General features: G+C 40.3%; 1 protein-coding gene across 1 annotated transcript in view; it reads right to left on the reverse strand.

Moving 5' to 3' along the window:
• The window catches only part of NKAIN3 (sodium/potassium transporting ATPase interacting 3), a 347,179-nt gene that overhangs the window by 52,063 nt on the left and 281,742 nt on the right, over window positions 1–13,374 (reverse strand). Inside the window, exon 4 of the mRNA XM_074146537.1 lies at window positions 12,751–12,948. Within this exon, the coding sequence (XP_074002638.1) occupies window positions 12,751–12,948 (198 nt within the window). The remainder of the gene's footprint in view (window positions 1–12,750; window positions 12,949–13,374) is intronic.

A 13,374-nucleotide genomic window follows, 5' to 3' on the forward strand; every position in this document is an offset into this window, starting at 1 on the left:
TGGCATGGCTCGCACCTTGGCACCTATGTCCTCTCCATCTCACCCCCTGCACAATCCAAACAGGGTGGGTTCATCCACCTTGGCTCATGGGCATAGTCCCTGACCTCCACTGTGCCCAGCGTTGGCATCTGTCATGGCCAAAACTGTGATGATAATACTCAGAGAATCATAGAATCACAGAATATATCAAGTTGGAAGGGACCCATAGGGGTCATCGAGTCCATCTCCCTGCTTCTCACAGGACTACTTAAAACTAAACCATATGACTAGCAGCATCGTCCAGACGTGATAGGAAATAGAGGGTGATGCTGAAACTCATTTTCTGGCCCTGCTGGGTTCATTGGGAGCATCAGAGGGGAATGGTGAACTGCTCTTTTTATGACTTTCATAGCCCACTTCAGCTGACTGTGCAAAAATGAGCAGATTAAGATATCCTGAAGTCTTTGTGCTTTTCCCTTGGAGCCTAATTACTTGGATTATATTGTAGTTAGGTAAGATTGCTAGGGAGAATGATATTATTATTTATATATCATATGATAACATTAAGATAATTACACATTATACTGTATCACTATAATTTTATATTAGTATTCTAGCTCGCATTAGAAAAAATTCTGTGGTTAGAAATAGCAGACAAACTCTCTGGTACAACAAGCCCTGATTAAGGTCCCATCTTTACATCATTTATGTAGGATTTGCACAAGAAAATAAAAAAGTTAAGGCCAAAGAGAATGTTGTAATAGGAAAATTTCTCAGGATAGTCACTAAATTTGATCATTATATTACATCTATTAAGCATTCCAGTTGGAAGGGCCTGTCCCGGATGTGTATATTGTATCACATGTTAAAGCTTGGTAGCATGAGGCAGATACTGCCCACATTACCAGTGAACAACACGATGACACAGATAATGAGACTTTCATTACTGAAGACTGAAATGTGTTTAAATGAGGCTATGGTTTGTGTCCACAAATGAGTTAAACACGGCTTCCACCACTCCCTAAAAATAACAAATGGAGCACAGAGATTTTTCTCTTCCCTTTAAAGTTTGGTTTTGGTAAAGAATCACTTTGATGGGTGTTTTTCTGCTTACATGAACACCTAAATCACTGCCTTCCAGAATAGGGGGAAGTTTCAAATGTCTGCTGAATTTGGCTGATACCCTTGCCTATGTAGTTTATGCAGATAAATCTTTTCTTTTCAATTATAGTAGCTTTGTTTGGTTCAGTTTGAGATAAAAGCAATAGAACAGTTTAATCTATCATAGACTGTTGTTCACCCAAGCTTTTAAGTAAATAAAGTACTGAAGGAAAAAGTTCTGTTACATTTAGAAGAAAAAAAAATTACATAAAATGACAAAAGTGTGGAGAAAGCCAAAAACTTCAAACCTTCAAATATTACTTAAGATCTCCCCTCTCCACAAAACAAAAAAAAAAAAAAGAAAAAAGAAAAGGTGCAAATACTACTAACAAACATTCATAAAATTGTCCCTGGACAATTAATATTGATCCTGGGTTGCTATTCTCCTACACAAGAGTTGTTGCTGGGTCTTGGGTTGATAGAAACCAGGTTAGGAAGCTGGTTTCAAAATCGTTCTTAGGTCTTGTGAATGTAAGGAACTGATCATTAAACAGGGCCTGTAAATGCTGCCATGTGGACAGAAAATGTATTTTGAACCTAAGAAGGGGTAAGATGTTAATAAAATCTTTTCTCTTTATTGTAATATTTAATTGGCTCATTTTTCACTGTAAAATCCAGCTCTTTGTATATCTTTTTAAGTACTGAGCTAGTAATACAAATTGTTAAAACATTTGATATGTAAGATATCAAGGAAAAATTTGAATTAAGAAAAAAAAAGGAAAAATCTAGTATTTCTTTCCTTCAGGTTTGACTGGGAGAGTGAAGAGGCGAGCCATAATGCGGCAGGTCAAGCTGCCTTCATTGAATGCATGAACACGTGGCATCCAACCCGTGGCAAGTGCCACGACAGTGCCACCTCCCTGCCCACTGTGTATTTGGGCTAGAGAGACCCTGGGGAGAGACAGGCAAATGACTATGGGACATGACATATCCATAGCTCCAGATGTTGTTCCGCATTTTGGGTGGGAAAGGCATCTTTAAGATGATGTTTAAAGGGGAGCTTTAAACCTATGTTTTTAACTCAGCCTCTTCTCTTCTCTTCTCTTCTCTTCTCTTCTCTTCTCTTCTCTTCTCTTCTCTTCTCTTCTCTTCTCTTCTCTTCTCTTCTCTTCTCTTCTCTTCTCTCTTCTCTTTCTCTTTTTTATTTTTATTTTTTTTGTTTTTAAGAAGTAATCCCCTTCTCTATCTGAAATTTTAAGGAATAGCACCAAAGTTGCTTTCTAAAGCAAGTTAGGTGAAATGGTCTGGGGTAATCTAAGCTTGACTTTTTTCAGACAAAACAAGATAAACACATGCCAAAGAGTCAGAATATATAGGTTCACTTTCTAGCACTGGCGCTTACATGTCAAGTCGGTGCTGGAAAACCCCAGAATGACATGGCTGCCCATGACTCACTTCCACTCTTGATCATTTGTACCCATAACAAAATATTTAGAAAACTTTAGCTGCCTAAAGCAATGGTAGAGTCACAGCAGTGAGGCAACAGATGCCTTTCTTTATCGTTAAGCCAGATCTCACTGCACAAGTGGTAGAGAAAATAAGGAAATAAAGTGGAGAAGTAAAAGAAATTTAAAGCTTGCAGTCCAGTTGTGTTCTGGGCTTAAAGCTACCAGTCCTCTAGGGACTGGTTCAGGGAGATCATCTTCAGGTGGAGTTACTGGTGAAATTATGGTCCCAGGAAGAGGCAGGGGAGAAGAAGCAATAATGAAATGCTTGGTTCTTTCCAGTTCACTCCTGTTTGCCTGAGTAAAAAGTTAGTATCCAGGGAGGATGAACTTGGCAATCCCTGGCTCTTAGTGATGAGAGCTACCAGGAAGATCAAATTTGTAAGAAAAGCCTACAGGTGATGGAGAGGGTATTACAAATAGCCACCATGCAGGACTTTACTCTTGAAAACTCTTTCTGTAAATCAGTGTTTTATTTGAATAAGCACTCAAGCTACCTGGTATAAGTGACCAGAATGCAGCTTTAGTTTTCTATGCTGATCTTTGTATTTTAACTATTTATTTGAATGTGTATACTGTACATGTGTGAATATATCAGGTGCAAAGTAAAAATAAATTAAACTAATCACAAGTAAAAATGGAAATGATCATGTCCTTTTAGAAACTGTTTAATTATCTACTACTTGTTACTGTCATTCACAATGATTATCAATTAATCTACATAGCAGGAATTTACATAGGAGGTAATGGAAAGTTAAGCTAGAAAGGTTCCACATTACTAGGAATGTTTTCTTGAAAGAAATCTTTACCTGTATCATAGATTCAGAGAGAGATCTGGCAGATGTCTTTCACAACACCTGATTTATTCGATTATCATTTTAATTCAGATGAACATTAGAAGTACGGAGCAACAGCATTATTCATCTTTTTTGTCATTCAATGTAGGCAATTGTTTCAACGGAAGCCTTCCACATAATATGCAAGGGTGAGAATAAATGAAATTTGCTTTTCAGGCTTCTACTCGAAGGTCATTTTGTTCTCTCAGAACAGTTATTGACACCAGACAAAAACTTACAAGCTTGAAACTAATTCACATCAGTCTCCCTTTCAAGACCACTAGCAATATTACCTGTTCAAATCATAATCAAACCACAGCAAATAAATGCCTCAAGCATCCGTTTCACTCAATCTCTATCTACTCCGACCCTTCAGAGAACACAAATATCCTTATATATACTTATTCCTAGCCACAACCTCAACTGCCGTCCTCCTCACCTCTGTGTGTCTTTCCATGACATGAGACTCATTTCTTTTGTTCTGTAAAAGTGTATTAAAAGTGCTTACTTCCTTAGGCAAGCCTGACAGCCACTGGAAAACAAATTCAAGCTGAAAAAAAAACAAAGAAAAACACAACTTCTACCTAAATTACTACCTTAATATTGTAAAGCATCACTTCTTGGGTACTTCTCAACATGTGCCTTGGCTGTTCTCATGTAAAAACTTTGTATTAGTCTCCCGTGTTATATTGCAGTGTCACCTAAACTCTGCTGTCTGCTACCTGTGTGAGGGAGTCTTGTGGGTTATATTTTACATATAGGCTCAGTGTCTTTCCCTGCACGCTGTGTCTAAGGGATTTGCACAAACTGGGCTGTTTCCATGCCCAGCACCTCCACAGGAGAGCCGATAGGAGCTAAATGGATCTTTGTAGCAGAGGATGGAACAGCCCCATAACGAGTGCACTGTGCCCTGTTTCCAAACCTGTCACCTACGTGAGTGCTGGGGAAACACACCCCGTGCTGGACTGTGTACCTGCTGGTGGAATTCCCTGCTCCGCTTTGCAGAAATATAAAGGAAATAGTTAAAAGAAGTTTTACGACAGTTTCTGCAATACCAGACAGTGAAGAAAGAACTGTCAAAAGACACACATATACTACAGCATTTGGGCCAGCAGTGTTAACTATAAAAACTTCTGAAGGCAGCATTTAAAGAACAGAGGCCTTTTAAAACTTAGTCTGCATTTCCATCTTCCTAAATCAAACTATATTTTTCCAGAAAACTCTGTCTTTCTGTGAGTTGTCCTAAGGTGAGCACACACGCACGTTGACTTTATTCCTTGGTGAAAACCAAATCTTTCCCTCAAAGCTTGAGGAGTATGAGCTGTTTCACTGCTTGTTCAGTGAAATCCCTGCTCTGACTTCTCTTATTTCCCTAGGACAAAACAGAGCGCGCTGCAAATCATCGGGGACGGTGGCTGAGAGAAAAGAAGAGTTCTTTCTGCAGTCAGGTCACATTCAGGGGACATATTTTAATGGAAGAGCTAGGCTGTGAATTCAGTACATGATTAAAAGAAAAATGTCCTGTCAGCGGAAGCTTACACAGAGAGGGGCTTTAATCAGTGAATATTTTTTCCCCATATAAGAAAGTCTGGTCACATGGCTATCAGCTACAATATTCAGAAGGAATCATTCTGGTGAGTACGAGTGAGCACAGCTCTATTGCTGTAAGGATCGGAGAGACTGTAGCGTGAGGTTTCCCGCTGCTTTGCCAGCATCCTTCATGCTCCACGTACACGTGCAGACTAAGGAATCAGACCCTCTTAATTAAAATATCTTTTCATTACTTACAAGCACGTCTGCATGTAAAAATCAATTAGAATTTTGTTTTCTGGAAATAAAAAACAACAACAACAACAAAGTCAAGCCTATTCAACCAGAGCTGTCAATCACTGTGCACACACTTAGCCTAGAGAAGGAGTTAATTTCCTTGGCTGGTTGATCAGCTTTGCAACTGGAGCAGACCTGACGCAGCCAGTGCTGGAGACACAGCAGAGCTGCTGCATGGAACTGCAGGTTGCCAGAAAGGTAGGAATTTGATTCCACCTTCTGAGGAAACTATCCTGATTGTTACAGAGGTTGCTGAAATCTTGGGAGTGTCCTGAGAGGCATGAAGATAAATACCCTTGGGAGCACCGTGTGTGGTGGTGCAACCCTCCTCCCCCGTTAGGTGCTTGGCGTGATTTTCTCCCACCTGGGCCACGTAACAGTACAATGGACCAGAATGTTATCACAACAGATTAACACCTGGCGCACACGGTGATCCAACATAAAAGAAAGAAAGAACGTGTAGGGTGATGGACCAGAACGTTATGGCAAGGCCCTTAACACACCTGGGTCCTGTGTCCCCTATTGCTTGTCATCAACAATGATAATCGATCACTCCTGACATTATATAGATCATGGCCCAAAGAGGGGGGAGCGATACCAGAACTTCAAGATCTAGCAAGTTCTGGGCTTGCACAACTGGTGGAAAGTACGAGAATATCCCATTGTCCAAGTTGGGCTGCAGTGGAGCAGTACCTGACGAAAGTTTTGCATCCTATAAATAGTGGCTCTAGCAAGACCCTTTGAACTCTCCTGTATCACAGTGGGCTATGACCAGCATCTCCCCTGAGTTGGGACACCGCTCAGGCAAACAGCTCGAGGATTAAAGGGCCAGAGTGAGTCAACCCTCTGGAGTCTCAATTATTGCCCGTTGAGGAATGTCAGTACATTGTGAGAATCTACTCTAAACTTGAGAACAGGTAAATTTTAACTGTAGGTTAGCTTCTCTTCCATCCACTTCTCTGCCTATGGGTTTCTGATATACATATTATCTTTTATGAGTGTGGTTGTTCTTATATTTTACTGGATCCAAATACTTTCTGTCTGTTTCTCTGTGTGTGTGTGAGGAGTCGAAAGGAGTGACCCATCTGTTCACTGGAGTCGCCGGCTGTGAAGGGACCTTGGTCCAAGCAGTTAAAGACACTGTGCGTGTGTGTGTGGCCCCTCGAGCGATGTTTGTGTCCATACACATATGTATTGATTTAGAACACCCTATAGTAAGTTAGAGTCAATCTTGTCATTTTCAAATCCGTAATTAAGTCGCCGTTCAATTATTTTATTAAATCACCTCGCAAAATCGTGCAATTGTACTGAACTCATCGTGCCTCTGTACTCGGCACTGGTGAGGCCTCACCTCGAGTGCTGTGTTCAGTTCTGGGCCCCTCACTACACGAAAGACATTGAAGTGCTGGAGCGTGTCCAGAGGAGAGCCACCAAGCTGGTGAGGGGTCTGGAGAACAAGTCCTATGAGGAGAGGCTGAGGTAACTGGGCATGTTTAGTTTGGAGAAGAGGAGGCTAAGGGGAGACCTCATTGCCCTCTACAACTACCTGAAAGGAAACTGTAGAGAGGCGGGGGTTGGCCTCTTCTCCCAAGGGAATAACGACAGGACCAGAGGAAATGGTATGAAGCTGCGGCAGGGGAGGTTTAGATTAGATATTAGGAAGAATTACTTTACTGAAAGAGTGGTCAGGCACTGGAACAGCCTGCCCAGGGAGGTGGTGGAGTCACCATCCCTGGAGGTATTTAAGAAACGTGTAGACATGGCACTTCAGGGCATGCTCTAGTGCCCGGGATTGTTGGTTTGTGGTGCGGTGTTGTGTGTGAGGTTGTGGGTGTGGGGTTTAGTTGGTGGGTGCTTTTTTTTTTTTTTTGGTGTGGGTTTTTTTTTTGTTGTTGTTGGTTTTTTTTTTGTTTGCTTGTTTGTTTGTTTTTGTGTTTTTTTTTTTTTTTTTTATGTGGTTGGACTCGATGATCTCAAAGGTCCCTTCCAACCACTAAGATTCTGTGTGTGATTCTGTGTGAAATCCTTAAATCGGTTAATGATTAAGTGCTGATAAAATGCAACCTCTTGATCTACCTCAAATCATTAATAAATTTTTGAATTGCTGCTGAATCATAGCCGTGTGAAATATTTCCATCTGCGACACCGTGCTCTGAATTAAACACGTGTTTCCAGGATCTTTGGTGTCCCAGTCGCCCACCAAACAGTTCACGGTTTCAGACAATACAGTCAATAAAACATCCCTAAAGTATAAAGGAAACACTGCTTCACTTTTTCTAAATGAAAAATATTGGATCTCCTCATTCTCTAAAAAAGCGTTTAAATTGCTGGTATTTGTTGTAGTGCAGAACGGCACTTTCTCTTATAATTTCAAAATTCCTGACATAACATAAATTCTGCTCAGCTCTGTATTCTGCTCAGCTCTGAGGATAGCATTTAGGCACACAATTTTGCTGAGGCACTTTAACATGTCTTTACCTCTTCCACCGCCTCTCCTGCCTATTTGCAGAGATGCTGCCTTGTATTTGAATCAGCGAACACCGAGTTTACTGCACAGGGGGCCACTGCAGTTCCCTGTTCTGTGTTAGTTCAGATTAACTTGAAAACACTGGAAATGGATCCGAATGAAAGAATCTAGTGAGAATTACAGTAAATAAGTTGCAGAAATATAGTCTATTACACTGTTTCTGCCGTGGGGGAGGTAATTTTGGGCAAAAGGTGAAGGGGAAAAAAATGGATATTCTCCAAATCTTCATCTCCAATGTTTCTGCATAATTTTATTGAAATATTAATGAACTAAAAAAAAAGAAAGGAATTTACTTTTATTTTTAACCTAAATACTTTTCATGTAAATAAAAATATTTCATAATACCTGCACACAATTTCACTGAATTTTTGGTACAATATTGAAAAAAATGCCATAGTAATTTTCATGTAAAGTGGAAACCAAACCTATATCAAGTACTGCAAAATGTCTATTTAGTTCTCATATTGATTAGTTGACAAGGTGAAGGCACTACTGTATTGCTAGTGCTTAAATTGCTAGTGCTTAAATCCCCTCACCTTTAGCCAGCTCCACTGCAGAAGCTGCCTAACTCTTTTTCACAAATCCATATCATAACAGTTAATGAATAAATGAGTGGTTTCCGTTCCTTTAAATGAGCTGCTTGAAAAAGCAGATGCCCCCAGAGAGGACAACTGAGATGGAAAAATCACAGATTTTTCTTGATTGTGTCACATGTAGTTGTTCTATTGACCCAGACTGGTAATTAGACAAATATACTTGTGTGTTTTACTACCTACGCACCACCATGCATAACGAGGTCTAACTAAATCTAACGAGAAGCGACAAGGCCGTTTCTGGAATGTAGGTGCAGATACAGTCTCTCACTAATTTTTTTTGCTCTTGGTAATATTTTTTTAACACTGAAGGCTTGATACTGGCAAAGGGCTGTATGCATTCCTCATCTAATGCCATAAACTCTGGAGGAACTGCACGAGGCATAGATCGGTGTAAAAATATAATAAAGCAACTGCTACTAAGAACTGGGGGTAACTTCAAAAGCCATTTGCACAAGCCATCTTTTCTGCAGTCTGTTCTGGAGACCAACAGCTCTTGTGTCACATTGCTCAGGCTGAAAACATTCTTCTGATTTTTAATGATCTGGTGATCACTAAACTTACTAACAAATCTTTGAGAATCACAGAATCATATGGGGTTGGAAGGGACCTCTGGAGATCATCTAGTCCAACCCCCCTGCCAAAGCAGGTCCACCCAGAGCAGGTTGCACAGGAACATGTCCAAGTGGGTTTTGAATGTCTCCGGAGAAGGAGACTCCACCACCTCTCTGGGCAGCCTGTTCCAGGGCTCTGACACCTTCAAAGTAAAGAAGTTGCTCCTCATGTTTAGGTGGAACTTCTTATATTCAAGTTTGTGCCCATTTCCTCTTGTCCTGTCCCTGGGCACCACTGAAAAAAGACTGGCGCCGTCCTCCTGGCACCTACCCTTTAAGTACTTATAAATATTGGTCAGATCCCCCCCTCAGTCTTCTCTTCTCTAGACTAAAAAGACCCAAGTCCCTCAGCCTCTCCTCGTAAGAGAGATGCTTCAGGCCCCTCATCATCTTTGTAGCCCTAATGGCCCCCCTTAACAGACTATTTACATGGCTAAGAGACAAGTGTTCTTGGTGGTGATGATGATGATGATGAAGAAGAAGAAGTATATCTTTCATACCCGCTTTGGAATAATGTTGAACATTGTTAACATGTTAACATGTGATATGTTAACTGTTTTCTAAACAAAAAAGGTGAAAAAGTTGCAATTAAAAGTTCAAGAAAATATGTCACAAATACAGAAAGAGCCTTACTGTGTTAGAATTAAATAAATCCCTGTCGAGCCTATTCCTTGAAGCAGGGTCTAATGTAGTCACAGCTGCAAGATTCTGTGCATATAAAATTTTTTATAATGGTAAAAAAAAAAAAAAAATTCAATAAAAGTCACCTTTCAAAAATGGAGAGCTGCTGCTAGAGAGTTATATATCTCGACAGCTATCCAATATTTACCCCTGGAGGGATTTCTTCCTGCAGAGACTCTAACCCCTTACCCAATGGAAGTGCTCACCTTCCCAGTCGTTTGGCCAAGGGTTACCATGCTAAAATGATTTGTTATGCCAATAAAGTTTTTGTTACACTGTAAAATGGTTTGTTACGCTACTACTGCTACATAAAAATGTTATGAAAATTAAGTAGGTTGTAAGGTCCAAAAAGGAATAAGCTAAGACCAGCTACTAGGAAAAGGAAAGAAAAAAGAAGACTCTTCTGATCTACAATTCTTCAGTACTGTAAAAAGACAACCTAAATGACCTTTTAACTAACAATTGAAATTGGTACCCCAATTAGGAAAGGAGTTATGCATCCGAAATGAATGGGAACTTCCTCAGGTCAACAGTACTCAGAAAATGGGAGGAAACTACAACAAATCTGATAATCTAGGTGGTGACTTCTGTCCTGTGACAGTTAATTAAACAAGCCTATATTACAATTCAGAATGGAAACTGAAGTACCGACTCATGGTATGCTCATCATAATGCGTCACAGATGGGATAGCAAGACAATAAGACTGGATGAAAACCTTACTTTGTGTCTGGGATTTTAATTTTAATATTGTGTATATCAGTCAAAAGCAGTATCTGAAAGTGGCAACTATTTAATTCACAGTCAAGCCTTATAAATTCCTGGCACATTTTGAACTTGCAATGAATTGTATCCAGAGTTTATTTATGATTGTTTCAGGCAATCAGTCACTCCACAAGAAAGGGAAGGCCTGTTACATCTTATGCTTTATAATTATTACAAAATCTTTAAAGTTTTCCATTTTCATATTTCTTTTAGTTTGTATATACTAAATGTTTTAATTCTATTATTCTAATATTAATATTTTTGTTCCTGTCATTTGGTAAATTTTGACCAGAACTGTGCTGCACTGATAAGTGCAGAAGAAAACATTTCCTGATTTCAACAACCAGCTGTATTTCCACTAAATTCTAAATTTGTTTCTAATCACAAAAATTCTAGAAAATTTTCTAACACAATGCATTTTTTTTTGTAGAAGTGAGGAAGTATTGGGAATATTTATGGTTTTCTCCTGTTAAGCCAACCACACTTCAGTTTCACTTGTTCAGGCTCACTGAGGCAGAATGAATGACACTGCATTGGGAGGGGAATTTGCTACAACTGAAGAGCTCATAGGAGAAGCAACCTGCTTTGAGTTTCAGGTCCCTACAAGAGCAAGGAAGGTGCATTCAGTGAAGCTTTGCAGATGATGTGTGCAGAATTCTTCCGCAAGGCCTGCTTTCACAGAAACATAATGTATATTGAGGTACACAGGGCTGGGCCTCAAGAGAAGTAATTTTGTCTTCACTAGAAAAGATCCTGACTCAAAGTCTTTGCTGTCCGACTGAATGACATTCAGGAGAAGGCTTGTGTAGGTGCTTGTGATGTCACATGTTGGATATTAGGAAGAAAATCTTTACTGTGAGGGTGAGGAGGCACTGGAACAGGTTGCCCAGAAAAGTTGTGGCTGCCCCATCCCTGGAGGTGTTCAAGGCCAGGATGGATGGGGCTTTGAGCAACCTGGGCTGGTGGGAGGTGTCCCTGCCCGTGGCAGGGGGTTGGAACTTGATGATCCTTAAGGTCCCTTCCAACTCTAATCATTCTATGATTCTATGATTTGGTAATGTAGAGAAGTTACCTTCAACTTGTAGACTACTTCATTCTAGACAGTTGGACAGGATGACAGATGTAACCATGTGCACTGATTTTTTTCTTTCTAAGAAGAAATGTCCTTATCTTGAAAAAATGCAAAAATTAAAATTTGAAAATAATTTTAAACTAATGTGTGAGATTTTTCCTGCACATCACATCCCTTTTACTTTGCTAATGGCAGTATTTACTGGTCAGTTGGTAAACCAGCTTGAAGTATTGAATACACCAGGAATATCCAGTCTTTCTGGCTGCTCAGACCAGGAAGATCCCTTGACTACTAGCTGTGGACTGCAGACTGCATCTTTTCTCCCACTGCCTGACAAGCACTGGTGGCCACGGTTAGGACCACTACCCATGATCATTTATGTTCTCAGAATAGGTCTGGACATCTGGGGTGTATCAGACTTCTGTGCAACCACTTTGGGTGGGTTGGTTGCTATGTACTACACACAGCTATATAGAGAAAGAGCCACCACTTCTAGGAGATCATACACAGCTCATGCCAAACAACCCTTTCATCACAAGCAGAAGCAGCCATCAGATTGAGGAAAGACTGTGGCCAAGACTGGGCTGTTGCTCCCAAAGCAACTCATCCAGCCCCAGCGCTTCTCCACATTACAGGCTTTTTATAACAACTTCATGTGTTTGCAGTTTTTATTGCAACTTGTAGTTGTAAGTATTGCGACTACAAAACCTTGATCATGGAGGCAGAGTATTCTGACAACTCAGAGTTCCAGGAAAGAACAAATAATATGGTTAAATATAAACGAGTACTTTAGTTCCTAATACTCTCACCTTTTTCAAGTGTTACATCCATATCTCACTTTGGGAAGAAACTTAGCCAAGTATCATGTAAACTATATCTACATTCAGGGCTCAATAAATACCGTCCTTAATTGTGAACTTTGGAACAGTTTAGGCAAATTAATTTTGGACAAGTCTGCTCTCCTTTGCTGTACATTTCTCAATGAATGAGGGCCAAGAACTCAATTTAATTTTCACCCATCCCAGCAAAGGCCAGAATGGGGACTATGCCTGTACAGAGCTTTATGAGATATAAGGAAAGAAGAGAGTAGTGCACATTTTAGGATCATTATCTCCTTCTAAATACAGTTAAAAATCTGTGCTGTTATCCATTGACTCCTACGTCCCCCTTTCAGGACAGAGGCACCCAACAGCAGCAGGCTGCAGGCGAAAGGACTGCCAGGATCCGAGTACCGGAGGAAACGGGAACTTACGGAGAGGAGTATTTGGATAGCGCTGTGAATGACCTCTAGGTACTGGAAATCAATTATGCAGCCTGTGACGGAGACGTAGGAGTAATCTTCTAGGACGCCAGGAGCAGAAGGACGCACCACCCTTCGTACGCAGCCGGGCCCGTGTTCCCGCCACCAAGAGCGGTGCATGGAGATGTTAAAGGTCATGAGATCGGTTTCCTAGGAGACAGGGAGGGGAAAAAAGCGTGAAAACCTCTGACTTTGTGTTATTTAAGGTAAAACAGGGGGAATAAAAGATGTTTTCAATTATTATAAGAAAAATGAGATAAATAACTTGCCTCCCCCCTTACCCCAGTAATTTTAACATGAAAGTAGGCCATTAAACAGGAGAAACAAAATTGCAAACATTTATCGTTTATTTCGTAATTGTGCTTAGGAGCTTCTGTCTGGCAGAAGAACTGTCATACCAGGTACTATACAAAACACAGTGCCTATCCTATGTCTCCATGGACTTACAGCCTGAAAAGCAACTTCATTGATTAGAATGTCACTTAAGCATTAATTTTTTTTAACAGGCAACAGAGATAGATTTACCCCATGGTACTGGAGACAATCTAAAACAAAATTCCACCATATTTATTTAAA

The sequence above is a fragment of the Numenius arquata genome, chromosome 4, assembly GCF_964106895.1.
Source record: "Numenius arquata chromosome 4, bNumArq3.hap1.1, whole genome shotgun sequence".
Taxonomy (NCBI): Eukaryota; Metazoa; Chordata; class Aves; order Charadriiformes; family Scolopacidae; genus Numenius; species Numenius arquata.